Source organism: Sinohyriopsis cumingii, chromosome 3 (genome assembly GCF_028554795.1).
Source record: "Sinohyriopsis cumingii isolate HCF-2022 chromosome 3, ASM2855479v2, whole genome shotgun sequence".
In the NCBI taxonomy this organism is placed as follows: domain Eukaryota; kingdom Metazoa; phylum Mollusca; class Bivalvia; order Unionida; family Unionidae; genus Sinohyriopsis; species Sinohyriopsis cumingii.
In genome coordinates, this window is record NC_142963.1 from 127240920 (window position 1) to 127261011 (window position 20092).

At 36.6% G+C, this 20092-nt stretch overlaps 1 protein-coding gene across 1 annotated transcript in view; it reads left to right on the plus strand.

The window, feature by feature from the left end:
- The first annotated feature begins 804 nt into the window (after positions 1-804).
- LOC149803808 (uncharacterized) overlaps positions 805-20092 on the plus strand; it is a 151283-nt gene continuing 131995 nt past the window's right edge. The window contains exon 1 of the mRNA XM_089953619.1: positions 805-1193. Coding sequence (XP_089809745.1) covers positions 1083-1193 — 111 coding nt within the window. The 5' untranslated portion in view covers positions 805-1082. The remainder of the gene's footprint in view (positions 1194-20092) is intronic.

Below are 20092 nucleotides of genomic sequence, written 5' to 3' on the forward strand. Positions count from 1 at the left end.
TCAACTAATAAAGATTGGTTGCTTGAGTTCTCTTATTATGTCATGAAAGCTTTATTTGTTGATGAAACACGAATATATTTGAAGCGTTCTAGATTACGTATTTCCACCACCATTGCGTCGCACGTTTTATGCCAATAAATTTGATTTGAACAAAAATATTGACATATCTGTTGCCTCTTTTTATCTGTGATGGAAGCTGTTCTGTATGTCATATTTGTTGATAAAACAAAAGCCTACTGAGGCGCCCTAGTATCCTAAAATTCTTAATTTTTTCCTGATTTGTTTTCTTAGTAGTTACTAGACTTGGTTGGTCTAGAATTGTTATATACTCATACTACTTCCGCATCACCTTACGTATGTGGGCTGTTCCTTTAAATAAAATAGTATTTCTTTATCATTGCAGTCACCGTAAATAATATTCAGCCAGATAGTAACAGAGTGAGTTAAATACTTTCGAAGACTAGAGCTTCCAGTGGAGATCGGGACATGGGGTACATTTCATGAGCTGGATTATAGACTATAGTATATATGCCTGTAAATGTATATGATCCTAACATGACGCGAAACTGATCCTGTTCGAAAGTCGATTAAAAGGGTACAAAAAAAAAATTACAAAGAAAATACTGCTTGGTCGGCACTAAGATTTGTTTCAAACTGAGTTAACTCTCTCTCCCACGCAGCGTTTAAGGGGACACAACCCACTATAGTACAATTGTGGACTACTTACTATCACCTTTCTATGGCGAGCTGATATGACGCATCACACATTCTCACGTAAACAAAATTCCTCCGCGCACACCTTACTGCAATGGCTGAACACATTTTATTAAGTGACCGTGCATGTCGATAAAGGAAACGTTTTATGTGTGGAATATACAGAACAGAAGGAATTTGTATTTGTTTTCAACATTTTTATTCGACCATGAATTGTGAGTGCATGATTCAATACCAAAAAATGTCACTTATGTAGAGATACATGTGTAAGTCGTCACTTAAGGCAGCTTGTGTGAAGCCTGAAGGGTCGGTGACGGTCAATCAGTGTAGTAGTGACCGTTAGAATTGCTGGTAGACAGGGTGTCAAAATGGCATCGAAGTGTAGGAAATTTGAGCCTAATATCTTCAACAAAACGAAATGTCAGAATTGTTTTTCGGCAAAGGAGCAACATTCAGCAGAGGCACTGGAAAACAACAAGGTAAGGACCCCCCGCCCTTCAGTACATCAATGGAACACTTAAACCGTTTCTCAGAAAGCCATGCCCATTTTATATGCCTGAGGGTATGTTCAAAAGTAATATTTCAGAGATTTCCTCAGGCCCAATGTCCCGGGTTTGCACGCGACATCCTCACTTCAAAAGGTCAACATAACCGTATACAATTCCATAATCCATGCTTTGCTAGGGTTTGGGGCAATTTAAAAATATTATTTTATCTTTCAATTTTTGAATACTGAATGTTAGGCACATCATTTTTTGTTTGTTTGTATGTTTTCCTCATCTTTATAAGAATTTGTGTGCTTACCTTTTGATGTCTCAATCATTCGTTCTCATTTGAGTGGCTGTAAATTCATGTACCATTGCTTTCGTAAGATTATCATGTTTTGTGCCTAAATCCTGTTTTTTCTCTCACAATATTTGATCACCAAAATCTTTGAAATGTGAAATAAGTTTTATCAGTTCCCTTCCACTATTAAATGAATTTTAAACTATCAATTTATGAAGTAATGGTGAAAACACTGCTCAGCATAGATCATCTGCAGTATGTTTGGTCAAATACAGTGTAACAGACCAAACAGTTTCTTTGTGAAAGACTCTTCATAATTTTCCTTTGGTTTGTAAAGGAAAAGAACCAAATACACTTATCAAGCAAACATTATTCCTCATTCAATACTGACAAATGGGGTGCATTGATTTATATTGGCTCAGATCTACCGATACCCAACATCACTAGTGTTCGACAGATCCTACTTCTTACATGATTGAAGTTAAGCTGGTAACAAAAAAGTTCCTAATTTATGTCTAACCTGACTGTTTGACTGTGAGATGACACAAAAGGTATTATTTTGGCAACTCAGCTGACCAAATCTAATGACACAGTTTGGAGGTAAAAGCATAGTATGCTAATATGTTTTTATTTCTGTGATTACTTTTTAAAATAGTGCACAAAGTAAACACTGATATGAGAGATATAGTTTGATTTAATAATGTATACATTGAGTACTTCATGTGACTGTTCCAGACATTCTTAATAGTAATAAAACCCAATGATCAGTCATTTCATTTAGAATAACTTAGCAGTGTTCCAGTCAGAAGGGATGTAACGACTCTTTTTTTTTTGTGAGAACAGGAAAATAATACAAATGTACCAATGTTAATAGAATTTTAGTAAGAGAAAGTAAAGAACAAAAAAATAAACAAGTTCCTATGTTACATTTTGTATAGCGTACTAAATACTTTGAAAACATTGTCATTAAATAATTCCAGGTCAGCATTATACATATAAACAATAAAAATGATAAAGTAATAATAACATTTATTAGAGAACACATAAGATATGATATAGTTAAATTCCTACCACCAACAATTTATATGGTTACTTAAGAAAGAGCTATGTTTCAATGTAAAGTAAAATTTAATCCAACTTTGTAGGTTCTCCATCTGAATTTTTTTTCTGGTGAATTTTTCATGCAGTTGAATTAATTTCTTTCCTTAGGGATTTATTTACCATTATGTTAATTTTGCTTTGTAGCAAAGTATAAATGTACAATAAAATTAGCACGCGCAAGTTCTGTTTGTACATTGCACCTGGAGCAACCTATGAAGTAACAGACCTTAGTATAAAAAATAAATAGAAAGTGTCAACCCAGTGACACTCCAGTTTGTACAGAAAACATGTATCAGATGTGCAGAATGGACCGGGTGTGGTCTTTAAAGAGTGGCACATATTTATTCTCATATGATTTAGACCTATAAGACTGGTATAACTTCTTGTTTAGTACATCAGAAAACGATAGGTAGGGTGTGTGCACTGTTACCATTGTCGTAAAAAAATGAGGTTTTTATGGAGTATGTCACTATGTGATATATCTCTTATTTATGATAGGTTTATTTTATATCCTGTTTCACAGTAATTGATGTAATACCAGTTTGGCAGTGGTTATAGTGTTTTGGTATATCTATGCAATATTTATATCGTACTCACCAGTTTCATATACACTACATCCTCTCATTCATTCCACATAAATTTGAGGCTGACAACAGGGTCTTGCATGAACTGATATGGCAGGTAGTGATAAACAGTTGCAATAGAAAGAAATTGAATGAAAAAGAAATATATTTGGGAGTGTTGTTGAGTGTTCAAATGGGGTTTACTGCATGGTGTGCTTTTCAATTTGTCTTTTCTGATTTTCAGTCTTAGAAAATCTGCATTTGTCACTCTTGCATGGTCGTGTGAGTTTTAAATTTCTTGTTAAGATGTTGTGAAATGACCAGGTTTATAGTTGCATTTTTAGAATTTGAGTGGCAACCATTAGCAGCATTCGAACCTGTCTCTATGGATTTCGTACGTACAATTGTGATGAAGAGTGCACCAAAGTCATATGAACTTGATCCAATTCCAACATCACTGCTGCTTGAGTTCTTAGATCCAGTGTTGCCTTCACTAACTGATGTTATTAATACCTCTCTCTCATCGGGGGGGGGGGGGACGGAGTGGTCTAAAGCGCTCTCCATTACGGATCACTGCCATCTCACCTCTGTTTGTGTGGGTTCGAGTCTTGGATTCAGCTAATGTGGGTATGTGAGAAAGCTTGCTGGTAGCTTCTTGTGGGTCGGTGGTTCTTTCCGGGGTTTTCCCGGGTTCTTCCTCCACCATTAATACTGGCCGCCATGTATATCCTATCGTGTGCTGAAAAATGGCGTTAAACCCGACAACAACAACAAATCATCTGGGGAATTCCCATCATTTTTCAAAACTGCCATTGTAACACCTGTGCTGAAGAAACCAACACTAGACCATAACGATTTAAAGAACTGCCACCCAGTTTCTAATCTCCCGTTCATTTAAAAAATCTTAGAACAGGTTGTTCTATCCCAGCTTGTATCTCATCTAAATTCAGACAGACTTTTTAGCAATGTACAGTCTGCATATTGCCCTTGCACAGTACTGAAACTACTCTTCTAAAAGTAGTTAATAACATTCTCTCTGCGTTGGATAGCGGAAAGATTACAGTCCTCACCCTCCTTGATTTGTCTGCAGCATTTGACACAATAGACCATGATATATTACTTCACCGTCTCCAGCATGTATTTGGCATTCATGATACAGCCTTACTGTGGTTCAAGTCCTACTTGGACAACAGGACACAAATTGTATCTGCAAATGGAATACACTCCAGCCCAGTTGATCTATGTTGTGGTGTTCCACAGAGGTCTGTTCTTGGACCTGTTCTCTTCATTCTGTACACTCAGTCGCTCTCAAGTGTCATAGATCATCATCCAGTGTCTCACCAATTGTATGCTGATGACACCCAAATATACAAATCTAGCCACCCAACTGAAGTTGATGCTACCATCCAAGGTGTAGAGAGGTGCATTTCTGATGTGAAATCATGGATGACATGTAACAAGCTGCAGATGAATGATGATAAACCTGAGGCCATTCTGATCACAACACAAAGACTTTCTCATTCACATCCTTTACCTCAAACAATAAATATCAGCAATGCCAACATTAAATTCACACAATCAGTACAAAACCTAGGTGTTACTCTGGACAGTAGTCTCACATTGCACCAACATGTCATGAACATATGCAAGGCTGCATATCTTGAGCTGAGATGCATCAGCTCAATTCGCAAATATCTTTCAGTTGATGCCACTAAAACACTTGTGTGTTCATTAGTACTTTCAAGACTGGACTATTGTAACTCAATTCTGTCTGGTTCATCTCAATATCTACTCCAGAAACTTCAAAAAGTTCAAAACACAGCTGCTCGGATCATACTTAGAGTACCACGATCAGAGCACACCTCCCCGCTGCTCTGTACCCTACACTGGCTATCCATTCGATCCAGAATCAAACACAAAATTTGTTCTCTGTGCTACATTTCACTGTTGGACTCTAGTCCAACATACCTATCTGACCTCACCCATGTGTACACACCAGGAAGATACTTACACCCCTCTTCTGATAATCGTATACTCATTATTCCATGTATGAAAACAAAGTCATATGGACAGCGTTCTTTTGCATACCAGGGCCCAGCAACATGGAATGAATTGCCCACTGAACTTAGACACAAAGACACAGTGATCACATTCAAGAGGGCTCTCAAAACTCACTTATTTCGACAGCAAGAACAAACAAGAACAAACTTAAAGACCTAATAATGTTTCCTACCTGAAATATTCTCAGCATGTTTTTTTATTTTTTAAAGTTTTTCTAATTTCATGTTGTAAAGCGCTTAGAGCTTCTAAAGATTAGGCGCTATACAAAGTCCTCATTATTATTATTGTTATTATTATTATTATAGTGGTTTTCGTTTTGCGTTTTTTTAAAATTAAAAATAATTGGATTTTGACAGGAACATTTACCATATGACATTATTGTTTATTGTGGCAGAATGAATAAACTAAGTCATCTTTGGGGTTAGCAAACTTCAGTGACATATGGTTCCAATCCAGTCCACTTGCAGTAAAACCTTTTGACTTTAAAGTTCACTTTAAGGGAAGATGTGGACCTGCCACTTGGTCTTCAATCCTGACAAAATGTTTGCTTGCAATCAATTAAGTGGTTCAAGTAATAAAAAAAAATTAAACCAATTTAACTAACAAGGCATGTTTAAAATGACTATGTTAATAATAAATTTGCAATTAAAATATGCAGAGAGGTTGGCAATTTGAGTAGAACTAGGTGCCCTTTATTTATTTTCTAGCTGGAACACTGCTTAGTGACCATAATTGATTCAAAGTGTGCTCGATTGTATGGTTGAATGTTCTCAAAAGTAACCAAGTACTATAATTTCCAATGCTTCATAATTTTAGGGACTTATCACATAGTTTTCATCAACTGAATGCACTGTGATAAAAACAGTATGCTTAAAGTAGAAGCAGTATGCTGGCAACATTGGTCGAAATGCTTAAAATTAAATTGTTTTGCATCATTCTAACATTAAAAGTTTTACTTCTATGCTTTTGGTCAAGTTCTTTGTTTAGAATAAATGCACTGATAATGTAAAATTTGTTTCATTTTGGTTGCTCACTGTTCACTCTATGAAGACCTAATGAAATGGCTGGGCAATCCTTGTTACTAAAAATAAAATCCAGCTGCATCAGTACAAATATCTTCCACATTTTATGCATAACTGAGCAGTTGTTGATACAGGTCTGAGTTGAAGGTAAAATATGCCAGGTACTGTATAGGTAATTTTCAGAAACTTTAAAATCATGTTTGCACTTGCTGTTATCTTACAGCTGATCATACTCATGCTTCATTGGTCCGTTTATAATTTCAGACATGTATTTACTACCAAAGTTGCACATCTTTATAATGTGAGACATAGGAGTCCGGTGTAAATTTATTCCTTACATATTTCCAGTGAAAGTTCAGTTTACTCATAAATTCATTTCATGTAGATGTGTATACCACTTTATTGGGAGGAATATTCCTGTTATGTGTCATGAGTGGATTTAAAAATAAATTCTATGGTTTACAAACACTTCATCTGTATTCCATATTTGGTCAAGTGGGTTCAACTCAGTCACACTGTAGAAGCAGTGTTGAATGACAACCCATGTGTCAAGATGTGTTCCATATTAGCTAAAGAGCCCATGTGTTCCATATTAGTTAAAAAGCATGTGGGCTAGCTGTAACTGTAGGGCTCTGTAATGGGGATGAAGTGGAACATTTCAAGTGGAGAAGCAAGTGACCAGAGCATGCAGGTCATATTGTCAAACCAAGTTAAGACCCCCTGTAGCCAGGCTACATGTAGGGCAAGGGGTTCATAGTGCAGCTTGTGTAAAGCTCTTATGACATGTCTAAAATAATGTTTTTTTAAAATTGTATATTTTTGTCAAAATTTGCTAAATAACACTGAATAATGTTCAAAAAGATTTATATTACCATTGCTCTCCACAAAAATAAACCCCTCTTCCCACTTTGTCTTAAATCCTCTATTCTCATCTTCATATTTACATTTGCTAGATGTTTGCAAAATTAGGGATGGCTCTTTCCAGTATTGCCTCCTAGTATTGCTGCCCACAAAGGTTGTCTGGCTTGCCACCCCTGATTTACTGTATCAAGATGGTATGGGACGCTGAAGGAACTCTTGATAAGGAAGCATATCAACTCCAAGTTAAGTTGACTATTAGATTATATTATACTGAGAATTATAAGCTGTTAATTAGCGAAAGTCAGAGTTAACTTTTTACAAGAGGTACATTCAGCCCCATCTTGATTACTGTAATATAATTTGAGGAAATACATCTGCTACAAATATGAGGGTAAAATTGTCAGACTCCCCAAAAGACCATGTAGAATAACTCTTGATGAGCAAAGTGTCAAAGTGGTACCAGTGAGTGAAAGAATATTCTTTAGAATGGTAAAAATGATGTGTAAGGTTTCCACTAAATCTTCGCTATCTTACCCGAACACTATTTTCCAATAAAGAGAATCTACTGGTACCCCAAGTCTTTGACCATTAAAACATCACAATTTCAAAGCCACTTATCAACAGTAGTTTTCAGTTTTCATTTGTCTTTTTTGGAATAACATTCCTCATATTATAATATAAGCTTCAAGTATCTCTTAACTTTTCCTTCCACAATGGACCCGATCATAAAAAAAATAATGTTACTTATTAAAGTACAAGTTACCACTCACCTTTTTTCACTTCTGCAGCAATATAGTGTTGGTGTGAATAGTTGTTAATGTATTGTGTTTGGTTGTGTGAAAAGTTCTTAATGTATTGTGTTTATGTATTTATGTACAAAGCAGAGGTCCTTGAGGTACATTTAGATTAACCTCTGAAAATAATGTCATTATTATTTTTATTTTTATTATTAAACTTGGAATACTGATGAATGTGTTAAGTTTGAATTAAGAGTTATAGTGGTCTGCTTTTAGAGGGTTTACTGTAAATGAAGCTTTTTATCATACACAATAAATATGTAGGAGTTTTTATATGCTACTTATGTTGAAACAGACAGTGAAATTCGGTAGAGCATGTGTTCATGTTGAGAACTTATATTTTGAATTTGTTATGGACAACATGAGGTTGACAGTTAATATATTATTATAATTATGCAATGTCTGTGAATAAATATGTCATGAATTAGAAGGATGCTTTGTGAACTAATTCCCCACTCACCATATGATCTATGTACTTTGCTTTCTGTGAACCAGTCTGTCTTTTTAATCATTATTTTCCTGAGTGGTCTCATTGTTCTGTTGATGATTGATTTTAATTCCTTTGAAAGCACAGTTAAATTTATCATACAGTATACTGCATAGTTGTGTTTTTTTTTTTTTTTTTTTTACAGATGTAGACATTGTACTCAGTCACACAAAAAAACTTTCAGTGACCTCTCACTTAACACCCTTTGTAAGTGCCCATTTCCTGGTATCACTAAATTACCTAGGAGCCATGGAGGCTTATTGGTTAGCTTGTTGGACATGCAAGTACAGGGGTGTATATTAGAATCCAACCATCTGATAAACCTGCGTTGGCTACCATATTGTGTCCTGGGGCAATGCATTTTACTCCCAATTTTCTCTGCACAAAATAATCTACTTATGTTGCTCTGCTGTTGTACACCAAACCAAACCAAAACTAAATGATCCATTAAAATAATATCTCTTAAACTGCTGCTTTTTATTTATTAAAATATTTCTATATTTATTTAATGCTGGGTACACAGTCTTCCAAAACAGCTGTATTTACCAGACATGTTCAGTAGGCATACCAAAATTGACTAGTTGCTACTTATCATTCAGCATAAGCCCATGATTACTTATATCATGTAGATATTCTGTCATTAGGCATTCCTTAAAATAAAACACTATATGCTGAGGGGCCCCGAGTGGTCTAAAGCGCTCTCTGTTATGGATCACTGCCATCTCACCTGTCTGCGTGGGTTCGAGTCTCGGATTCAGCCAATGTGGGTATGTGAGAAAGCTTGCCAGTAGCTTCTCGTGGGTCGGTGGTTCGGTTCTTTCCGGGGTTTTCCTGGGTTCTTCCTCCACCATTAATACTGGCCACCATGTATAGCCTATCGTGTGCTGAAAAATGGCGTTAAACCCTACAACAACAACAACTATATGCTGAAAAAAGCATCTGACAGTTGAGATGTAAAAAAAATCTCATTATCGTTAGTGTTTATTCTTGGGCTCTTTACTGTAGAGATGTTTTAACATCCCCTGCCCCCATGACAATGCGAAGCTTTAACAGTGGGGCAGCTTGTTAAAGACTTCTAAAACAACATGTATGTTGCCTTTGGCCTTAATTAGTATCAAGGAATGTGATAAAAGTATGAAAACTAACCTTTGTTATCATTCTTGGATGTTTTGAGGAGCAAATTAACCAGTGGGCACTACCACATAAGGTTTTTTTTTTATCAAGTATATATGTACTAGTGTTTTATCGCACAAAAACACAATAGTGGCTCTATGGTGCTAACTCTGCATGAAGTTTAAAAACAAATGTCAAATAAATTGCACAATAATGTGAACATGAATCAGTTTTGTACGTAATTTGTCAGATTATCACCTGTGGCTTGCAGCTGTTTTTGCAGGTATGCAGCAAAAGTTTAGTAGAAACACATGATTCTTAGTATTAAATTCCTGGGAAAACCCTGTGGTGTGAATTTCAGAATATGTGCAGCATTGTCTTTCTGACAGTGCTTTCTTAATCTACATAGAAATTGAAAGTCATGACTATGCCATATGTAGTGCACCACCTAATTTCTTCAACTAGCTGTATAGCACATAGAAATGCCATTCCTATTTGTTTATACATATGGACTGTCAGGAGGGAGTTTGGTTTACATTGATGTCAATGTATCTGACAGTTGGCTGACTGTCAATGCTGAATGAAGCAGCAGCATGGTATGATGTAGTCCATTTTGCTGCTGTTTATGCTGCTTTGTATGGTCTTTTAATTGATATGTATACACATTTGAATATTAACTCCATTAAAATTAAAGATTTTGTCATGAAAAGTTTCATAATCTTGTGAAAAGTTTCATGTGTACATGTACTTCAGGGACAATGTTGAGCCAATGCTGAAAAGCATGTTAAAACTGAGTTGCAAATAGGAACATTATGGCAGGATAAATTTGGACCTATTAGATAAGCAGAAATGACCTATTATAGAAATCATAATTGAAATCATGACATTATTTTAGAAGGCTCAGCCATGTTTTGCTGATGGTGGAAACTCAAGCTTGGACTTCTATGATCGCCTGGCCAGAGATAGAGTTGAGTCAGCAGACAACTTGGACAGACAAGCAGTACTACACAGGTGATTGTGTAATAGTGATCAGTTGGCTGTCAGTATAATTGATCTTCTGCCAAAGCAGACATAGCCACTACCAACTTGTTGTCATAGCACATCATATAAAACCAAGTATTTTATATTGACACTTACCCAGTGTGAATTAGTGTTAATGTTTTGGTGCCTACAGAAAATTTCATGAAAAATGGTTGAAAGACTTTTAAGTTACAAATTTATTTGTGATACATAGTTGCAGTCAGATACATGATGGAGATTAGGTCTAAAAGTCCATCAGACTGCCTGTGCGCTTGTAAATCAGATGATTCTCACATTTTGTCAGAGATAGTATTGGTCAGTGATCGATATGGATTGCAACTTTTAGGGCTTGAATGGCATATAGTGATAGTTACATGACAAGTGGGTTACAGGAATCACAGATAATCAGTTATTGATTGACCGTTAATAGAGTTAAAGTATGAATATGACTCGGTTTGCCATTTCATAAAACATGAGTAGTTGCCTTAGATTGGGGTTAATTTGGATCTTTAAGAGTGCAGTATGGTTTTTGATTTGATTTTCAAATGAGCTTCAGGAATCATACCACTAATTATTTGTTGAGCAGGGTACCAGTCCTGGAGTGGGGGGAACATTGGATACCATACTTGATGCATGGAAATCGGACCACTGGCTGAAACATCTGCGTGGAAGTTTCTTTTTAACTTTTCCAAGTCTTTTGTCAGTACTTATAACCTCTGTAAAGATTATGCATGTGGATAAACATGATTTCAATTTTTCCCAGTAGGCTAAAATTATTTTGTGCCTAGCTGGTGCAAAACTGATAGATTTTATTTGCATGATGCTATAGGGACAATCATCTTGAGAAAGTCTGGGTTACTCTTGTGCACAAAAAGTTATAGTTTCTCAAATGTTAACATTGATATCTTTGGAAAATGAATTACATTGGTTAACTTGATGGACATTTTGGTATAATGTCCATCACTTGGGTCCAGCAGTGATGGTTGTCCTATATGGTGCATCCAGTGAATTTGACATACTTGCCCCACCCTTTGCCATCTTCTTTTGGACAAGAGATGTTGATTTTGTCATTGGATGAAGATCTTCATTTTCTATCCAGTTTGTCTTGAAGATGCCACAAATCTTCCTCAGACACTTGTTTGGAAGAGTTCAAGCTTTTGTACTATGATTGATGTTAGCTTTCAGCATTTAAAGCTGAACAGTTGCTCGCTGATGACCTTGCTTTGGTAAATCATCAGCTTGGTCTCAAGTCCAAGTTGTTTGGATTTCATATTTCAGCATACTAAAGAGTTGATTTGCTTTGCTAATTATGATTGTTATCTTTTTCTCAAAGTCTCCCTCTGTGGATACTTTGCTTCCAAGATATGTGATTGCCTCTACTGGTTCATTACTGACAGTGGATGGATTGTTGTTTTTATGGTTTATCCTCATTAATTTGGTTTCCTTGTTGTTCACTTTCAGTCCTGTATTTATGACTATTTCGCAGAGTTTGTCTGTCCTTTTTGCATATCTATATTCCAACTTGAAAACAAACCAGTTTCATCAACATAGTCTAGGTCTTTCAGAGATGAAGTTAGGATCAAAGATTGTCAGCCATATTAGTTCAGATAATGACTAGTTCCATTCTCAGCCTCGTATGTTTGTGTGCCATATAAAAACATTGAGTCCTAATTTGGAAACATAAACAGATCATATTAAAAAGTATGGTGCGGTTTGAGTCAGAAATTCTGCACATTAAAAGTAAATATGGTTTATCTGTAACTTTGAAGTTCCACCAAGAAGCCATTGTTCGCCACTTGATTGATAATGACATTAAGTAGAATATCCAAATATGGTCTGGCAAGCCGTATGTAGAAAAGGGGTCACGGCGAGAGTCTCACGTTATCTGTCATGGTGGACAAGGTGAGGTTAGTGTAACCATGCCAAGTTATTTTATCGTGTAAGGGCTTAATGTTGTTATGTTGATCCTCTTGAGAATGAGTCTGTTGAAAACCTTCCTAAAAAGAGATGGGAGTGTGATGCCTCTCCTGTTGTTCAAGTCCCCAAGGTCATCCCGCTTTGGTAACTTGACGATGATGATTTCAGTTTTCCACTTGGTGGGAATTTCTTTAGTCTCTTATCTTTTGGAATATTTCTGAGAATCTTTGTGGTTTCAAAATCTTCTGACTTCAACATTTCTGGGCCGATGCTGTCCTGATCAGCAGCTTTCCCATTTTTGAGGACTTTTCGTTTGGCCCGTGATGTCCATCAGACTGATGTCTAGGTCATCTTTGGCTTCTGGGATCAAGGCTATAAAAGATAGGTCTGGTCTCTGGTCTGTTCAGTATCTTTTGAAAGTGTTTGTTCCATCTTTTCATTGGATGTCCTCAGCTGCACTGATCAGAGGTAGACTTTCACCTGTGACAGTCTCCATTACACCGCTTCATGATCTTGTATATAGTCGTCATGTCCTGCCTGTCTTCTACTTGTCACTTTTTGCTCTGTTTTTCACTACCTATTCCTTGCCAGAATACTCTTTGATTATCCTATTTTTAGGCTGGGTGACTGTGAATCTTTTAGGGATTTCTTTTTCTGTTATCTTTTTTCAGTAGCATTCCGGGTTGATTTGGAAATCCATTCTTTGTTATGTGCTTTCCTGTGGCAACTTGCCCTCCAGTTTCTCTCATGACTGTTGAAATAATGTATAATCATTTCATCCCATTCAGGAATATGCTGAACTTGTTCTTGAAGGTAATCATGACTACCAACAAACTGTGATTGCTGCCTTTGTATATCAGTGTGTCTCTCAACTTGTACATCATGCAAGGAGTGTCTCCACTTGTCATTGATCAGAACATGGTCTTCCTGGCTTTCAGTCTTGCCATCCTTAGACTTCCATGGCAGCTTGTGGATTTGCTTCTTCTGGAAAATTAATCCCTCCTATAACAAGATTGCGGGGTCCCCAAGTGGCCGAGCGGTCTAAAGCGCTGTCCGTTACAGATCACTGCCACCTCACCTCTGTCTGCAGCAGTTCGAGTCTCAGATTCAGCCAGTGTGGGTATGTGAAAAAGCTTGCCAGTAGCTTCTTTTGGGTCGGTGTTTCTTTCTGGGGTTTCCCGGATTCTTCCTCCACCATTAATACTGGCCGCCATGTATAGCCTATCGTGTGCTGAAAAATGGCGTTAAACCCCACAACAACAACATAACAAGATAGCTATCTTTGTAGAATTCACAAGGTTTTTCATCAGTGTTATTTATTGGTCTTATTCCATGTCTATCCATGAACCGCTTCCTATCTATGTTGTCTGAGTTTGTTCATGTGTTGAAATTGCATGGAATAGGTGATGCCTTGGTGGTGTTTGAACACCAGAGTGCAAGCTGTCAAAGGAAAGGTATTTCTCCTCATCACTGGTGTCTTCTGTGGTGGCATGGCAATGAAGACTGATGTTTTTTGGCAAAATGTTAGTTGAATCTGGCATACATCATTTGTTCATTGATTGGTTTCCACTGTAGAAGGGTGTTGTTAAGTTATTCTTTATGACCAGGTCTACACTTTCTCGGTGTAGGTCATCTTGCCTTCCTGACCAAAGAACAGTGTGGCCAGTGCTCTTTTCTCTGCTCATATCCATATGGCTTCTGGTGCATTTCCTGGAGAAAAGGTCTTTCTCTTTATTGTCAGCTTAAGTCATGCTTTGGTGTCATTTAAACAGCTGAGTGCAGGCTGTTGTAGAAGAGAGCTGGCCCTAAATTTCATTATGAGATTCATTATGGCTGCCATCGTAAATATCTTGTTATCACAACTCTACCCTGAACATAAAGTCATATTGATGTGGGGTTTTCACCAGAAGTCTTATGATGTCCAGCTGGTCTGAAATGAAAATGGTACTAATCTAATGTCAGATATGGCCACCACACAGTTGCCATCTTGAAAATGTTGTTATTGCTACTCCTCCTGAATGGATGGTTATCAGCCTGAGTCACTTAAAAGGACTCTTCTTAATTAGTATAATTTACTTTATAATTAAACTAAATTTTAAGTTGTGTAAGTGTCTAGAATGTGTGCAGTTAATTAAATCTTATGAGGAATCACTGCTCACGTGTGACTGGTCAGTTCTTAGGTCTGGTAGGTGGATGGGTGGTTCTTATAGGGACTTATTACTCTATTTGGTTATATAATGCAATGGAATTGGGGGTGGGTAAGTGCCTTTTTCATGGAGTCACTGAGGCAGCCAACCTAGTCTGGCCAATACATGTATCAAACCTATTAGCTGTGGATTATTTGTCCTATGCTGTACTGACTGCGCTGTTGTAATTCCGTGGCAGATCAGTCGTGTAGTGGAAGAGTCCATTCATTCAGTCCAGTAGTAATACTGGATCATTTCAGTAATCTATTTTATTGGTTTGTCAATCCATCAGTCTCTGTGACCAAGTGAAAATTTTTATCTTGCTACATAATGCTTTTGAATTAGGGCATTTCTTCTCTATCTATTTTTATGACAAAAAATGTTGAATTGCAAACAAATTTAGGAACATCAACCCTTCAAGATGTATTTAAACATTAACAAGAATTAATATAAAATGTAAAGATGTTTTTTGGGATAAACCATATTGATTTTGGGGTCAGAAGTTCAGTGTGACTAAAGGAAGAATAGTGGTTTTTGCACAATAGTAACTTCTGCATCACAGACCTAGGCTGAACTTTTTGGATGGCTTGCACTTGGGGTAAGGAAAAAGCTTATGGATTTTGGGCTCAAAAATTTCATGATCAGGGTCACTTTGAGATTAGAAAAATGGTTCAGACACAAAATTTGTTTCTCGACCATGTTTTTTCACCAAAGTTTGCTGGATGCATTGCACATTCTTTCAGAAAGAAGGCTCTTAAGATTTAAGGTCTCTGTGACTGAAAGAAGTGAAAATGTTTCTTTTGTGTGTTATCTTAATTTTAGATCACATATCTTGACCAAAGTTTGTGGATGTCTTGCACATGAGGTATTGTCTTTTGAGGGAAGGATTATTTTTTCTTGTGCAAGATCATTGATCAGAGTCTTGTGAATGGCTTGTACTTAGGATAATAGTGAAACCTATTAATTTTAGAGTCTTAAGGTAAGAAAATAATGGTTTCTGCATTGTATACGTTTAGTTCTAGACCCTGTATCATGAGACCTATTGTTCAAGAGTCAACCATGCCATACTTTTGCCTACACAAGAACTATTAAAAACTTCATGGTACTTTTGTTTCCACTGGCTTAATTTCAGAACTTTAGTATTCTAGCTGTTTTAACCACTGTCAGATGCCACATTGAACTTTTCAGTGTTGATCAGATTTTACAGACTTTTTCTCAAGGTTTAAATTAAATGCCCTTTTAATATATAAACTCTTGCAGTGGGAGTGGGGTGCTATATTTTTCTAATACCCACATTTATTGCCCTGGCATTTAGGAAGGATAAATCTTCCATTTGTTTTTGGTGTGGTATAGGAAACTTCCACACCAGTGTATTTGATATATTTTACTGTTGTCTTGTATCATGTGTACTTTGTCTATCATGGACTGGTGACATACAGACTCGGTGAATACTACCTCATTGCAATTGTGTGTCACTGGCAGTTCAAGTAATTAGCTTCTATAGTGGTATCCAGGGATGGGTACGCTGTTTTGATTTGATATTATAATAGGGTGCTTCATTTGTATTATGTAGTTGTACTTTTTAAACCTGAGACATGTGTAAATTATTGTCCAGGGAGAATATACAGACAATTGTCAGAGTGCATTAAAGTAAGCTCATATTTAAAAATATAGGATAAACCAAATGTGTTTTACAGCAAAACTGAATTTCTTATTCATGGTGTATTATGTGTTGTTTTATAAAACTTTTATCACACGATACTTTCGTCCAGTCAATGTCATATGTTACATGTATATCTTGTTAAGCACTGATGAAAGATTCTATGTCATAATTTTACACACGTGGGTTTGTATTGTACACTGGTTGTATCATAATCCTTGTGTGTTAATTTTATAGTCACACAGTTATTTTCATTTTCAGTTCAGCACACACAACCTTGTTAGCTCACATAAATGTGAAAGCTTGAAACTTATCATCTGTCCTGTTCATTGAAAGAAGGAAGGGAAACATTTTTAAAGGCACTTTGTTTAATGATATGAGTAAAATATGAATGTTGTGTTTTACCATTTGCCAGGCAGCATTAGTGAAAAATTGATCTTCAGTGTTCCCTTGATTTCTTCTCCACTTTTTGTACAAGTAGGAGAATAGAGGGAAGTCAAGCCTGACAGGAGATGAAGCTTTTACAGTAGTATTAGCAATTTATGTGCAGTATATTCATACATTACAGAATGAAGTTTTATTCTTTATTTATTATTGTAAATATTTGGGATTATAACTAATGCTTAATGAAGTCAGTTGTTAATGGAAATGTTCATGCAGATACACAGTCTGATCACAGTAGACATCATGTCCTGAGGCCTAGTCCTAAAAAAAACTTTTAAGCCAAGAGATACTGTATGTACTTGCTTATAATTTGAATCTAACTGCAATCTGCACAGACCCTGATCTGCTGTTGCATTATGCATTGGCAGATCTGGATCTGTGCATCTTGTTAGGAGTAATCATTAGAACAAACAGTATGGATCATGATCTTCAGACACATGCTATGGCTGATCAGGATCTTTGTTGTTTGCAATTTGACTAGACTTATAAACAAGTATATACGGTAACAGGTGTATTGAACCTTATCCCATTCGTTTTGGTTGCTTTAATTAATTGTTATATTAAAAAGTTTGTTCTGTTGATCATGATCATTTGTGTATTGCAATAATTACAGCAGAGTCTGTTTCTTAAACAGACATTTAGGTAGAGACTTGGATTACAGAAACCATTGCCTTAGGGAATGAGAATAGTGGCTAATCAAGCATGCCTCAGTTACATGTACTGTACCTACAGTTGGAATCCCCAAGATCAGAAGATAGTGCTGGTTGATGATTGGGATCAAATGTTGCTAGTATTATAATGACCTTTGCATGTGAATTAATCTTGGCAGATGGTGAGAGTGTCAGGTGAAAGTGGGAATTAAGATACCAAACAATTGTGGCATGACATTTTATTGGGGAAAACTGATATTGGTGAAGAATTGGAGTGTAAAAATATTGAGTGAACACTACACCTACCGGGACAGTACTTTGCTTCCAGATTTTCACAAAATTACCAGTAATGAGTTAATCCTTGGATCCCATGGCACCTACAATGCGTTTTTTGTTCATTCGAGTAATTACCTTAAGTGGAAGTTACCAGTAATTTTAGTCATATCAACAGAATTTTTCTTGACTGAATAGGGTCCTGCAGTGAGTTAGCTTCAGTACACAGTAACTTATCTGTAAGTGATCCTCTACAGATTGCCATCATTGGAGCAATTTATTCATTATTGACGGTTTGCCCAATATATGGAGACATTCTTGTAAAATTTTACCTTTCATGACCTACCATGGTTTTTGGTCTTTTGTTCCCTCCATGTCCATATATCATTCATATATTGGTTGAGTTTTGTAGTCAACTTTCTTGGGTCAGGTCTACACAAAAAATGTGTTTCATCCTGTTGCATTAGTTTTAAAATTAGGGTAGGCATGTTTTTTTTAATTTTTTTATACACAGGTATTAAGTGCTTCAAAGTCCTGGGCAAAACTGACTCAGATGCACAAGTCGATTTTGGGCATTTTTTAAAACATTTAAAAAAAAATGTATTTTTACCATGGCAGAAAAAGGAAAAAGTGCTAGGGTATGCAGTGATAAACAGGGAAAGCCCCCCAACCCCTTTGCAACAGTCAGTAATGATTACACATATGACTATAATGTAAGTTGCACTAATCCACAGTGGATATGTTATAATGTTTTTCAGAGACAAGTCAGCAGAGTGCATAGTTAAAAGTGCCTTGATTAGCATCAAGGCTCCTCAACATTGGTCAGTAGTGGTTTTTGTTTAGAACTTGACTTCAGTTAACACATTACCCCTGGAGGTTTTTGCCATTTTTGCCTGAAAATCAAGTAGGAAACACATTTTGAAAGCTATTTCTGAATAGACTCGAAAACACCAAATCCCCGGTCATCTTTCAATAACATACTGCCTAGTTGTGTTAGAAACATCGTTTTTCATTGGCTATTTGACTCGCGCATGAGCAGAAGGGTAAAAGTTGGACTTGTTTTTTTTTTTGCTAAACGGAGCCATTAATTTTGTATGGAGACCACTCTTTATTCCAAATGCCCATCTTATCCTACTTTTTGCAAAGGCTCATCTGTCTGTTTGCAGTTCATACCGGTTTGCCTTAGATCTGAGACCAAAAAGTCTAAAATCCAAACACAAAATGGGATTCCGACCACAGGCGAATTTTGCGTTAAAAAAGTCGGGTCCAAAAAATGGGGTTTTTCTATCTGTATTTTGTAGTGCAACTAGATATTCCAGATTATTTGGTATCATTGTAGAGCTACATCTGTCTACCTTTCTATAATACCATCCACTTTAGTGTATCATGCCTGACCATGATGCTACTAAGCTCGGCAGTAGGCTACTACCTCCTGCCCCGTAAAGTCGTCACTAGGGGTTAATGTGTTAATACTGCATGTCTCTCTAGACTATATAATTTTTAGCCATGCTGATTATAGAGCAGAAGAGCTTATGAGCTGGTTCGTATGTCATTTGTTCAAGTTTGTTATTGATACTTTTTGTAAAGTTCATGGAGGATCACATTGATATGGGTTTTAACCCTGGCTGAGTTATACCAAAGACTTTTAAAAAAATGGTACTAGCAGCTGCCTCCTTTGGTGCTCATGTTAAGAGCTTAGTGTTAGGACTTGTCAGACTGGTGTCAGGACAATGTGACTCTCTGGGACATGATGTGTGCGACATGATGCCCTAATGCTAGACATCACTATAAAGTGGAGTAGTGATATGACTGGGTAATTTTTAAAGATACATTAACAAAACAAACACACACACAAGGTTTTCATGAAAAAAAAGTTCTTACAGTACATGTGTCTGGCTGCACCTTGATATGGCCAACATGGTGACCATTATAATATCTTTCTATCTTTTCTCCTCCCAGATTGATGGTTATATCAAGATGGAGTTTTGACCAGTAGACTTATGTTACTTAGTTGGTCCTAAATTAAAATGGTGCCAGTTGTACATTTAATATGGCTGTCACAGGGGCCATCTTGAAAATCTGTGACTACTTTGCCAGAATGGATGGCTATTTTGACATCAAGTTTTCACTAAAAGACTTTAAATGATGGCTGCTTAGTCCTAAATGAAAATACAGCAGTGCCAGTGAAACACCCAACAGGTCCACCAGTCAGCAGCTAATTTGAAAATCTTGTCACTGAAGAATATCAGACAGGGTTTCAACACAGAGCAGTAAAGGAAAACACATGGTCTTATCTTAATTTACTGGAAATTCTTTGCAGCCGGTAGGGCATCATTCTCTTCAAGGAAACATTATTTTCTGGTATTTGTTTTTACCAACTGGAGGTGTGTGTAAACTTCCTGGCAAAAGCTGTGTGCATAGGTGTTAATAATTAGTA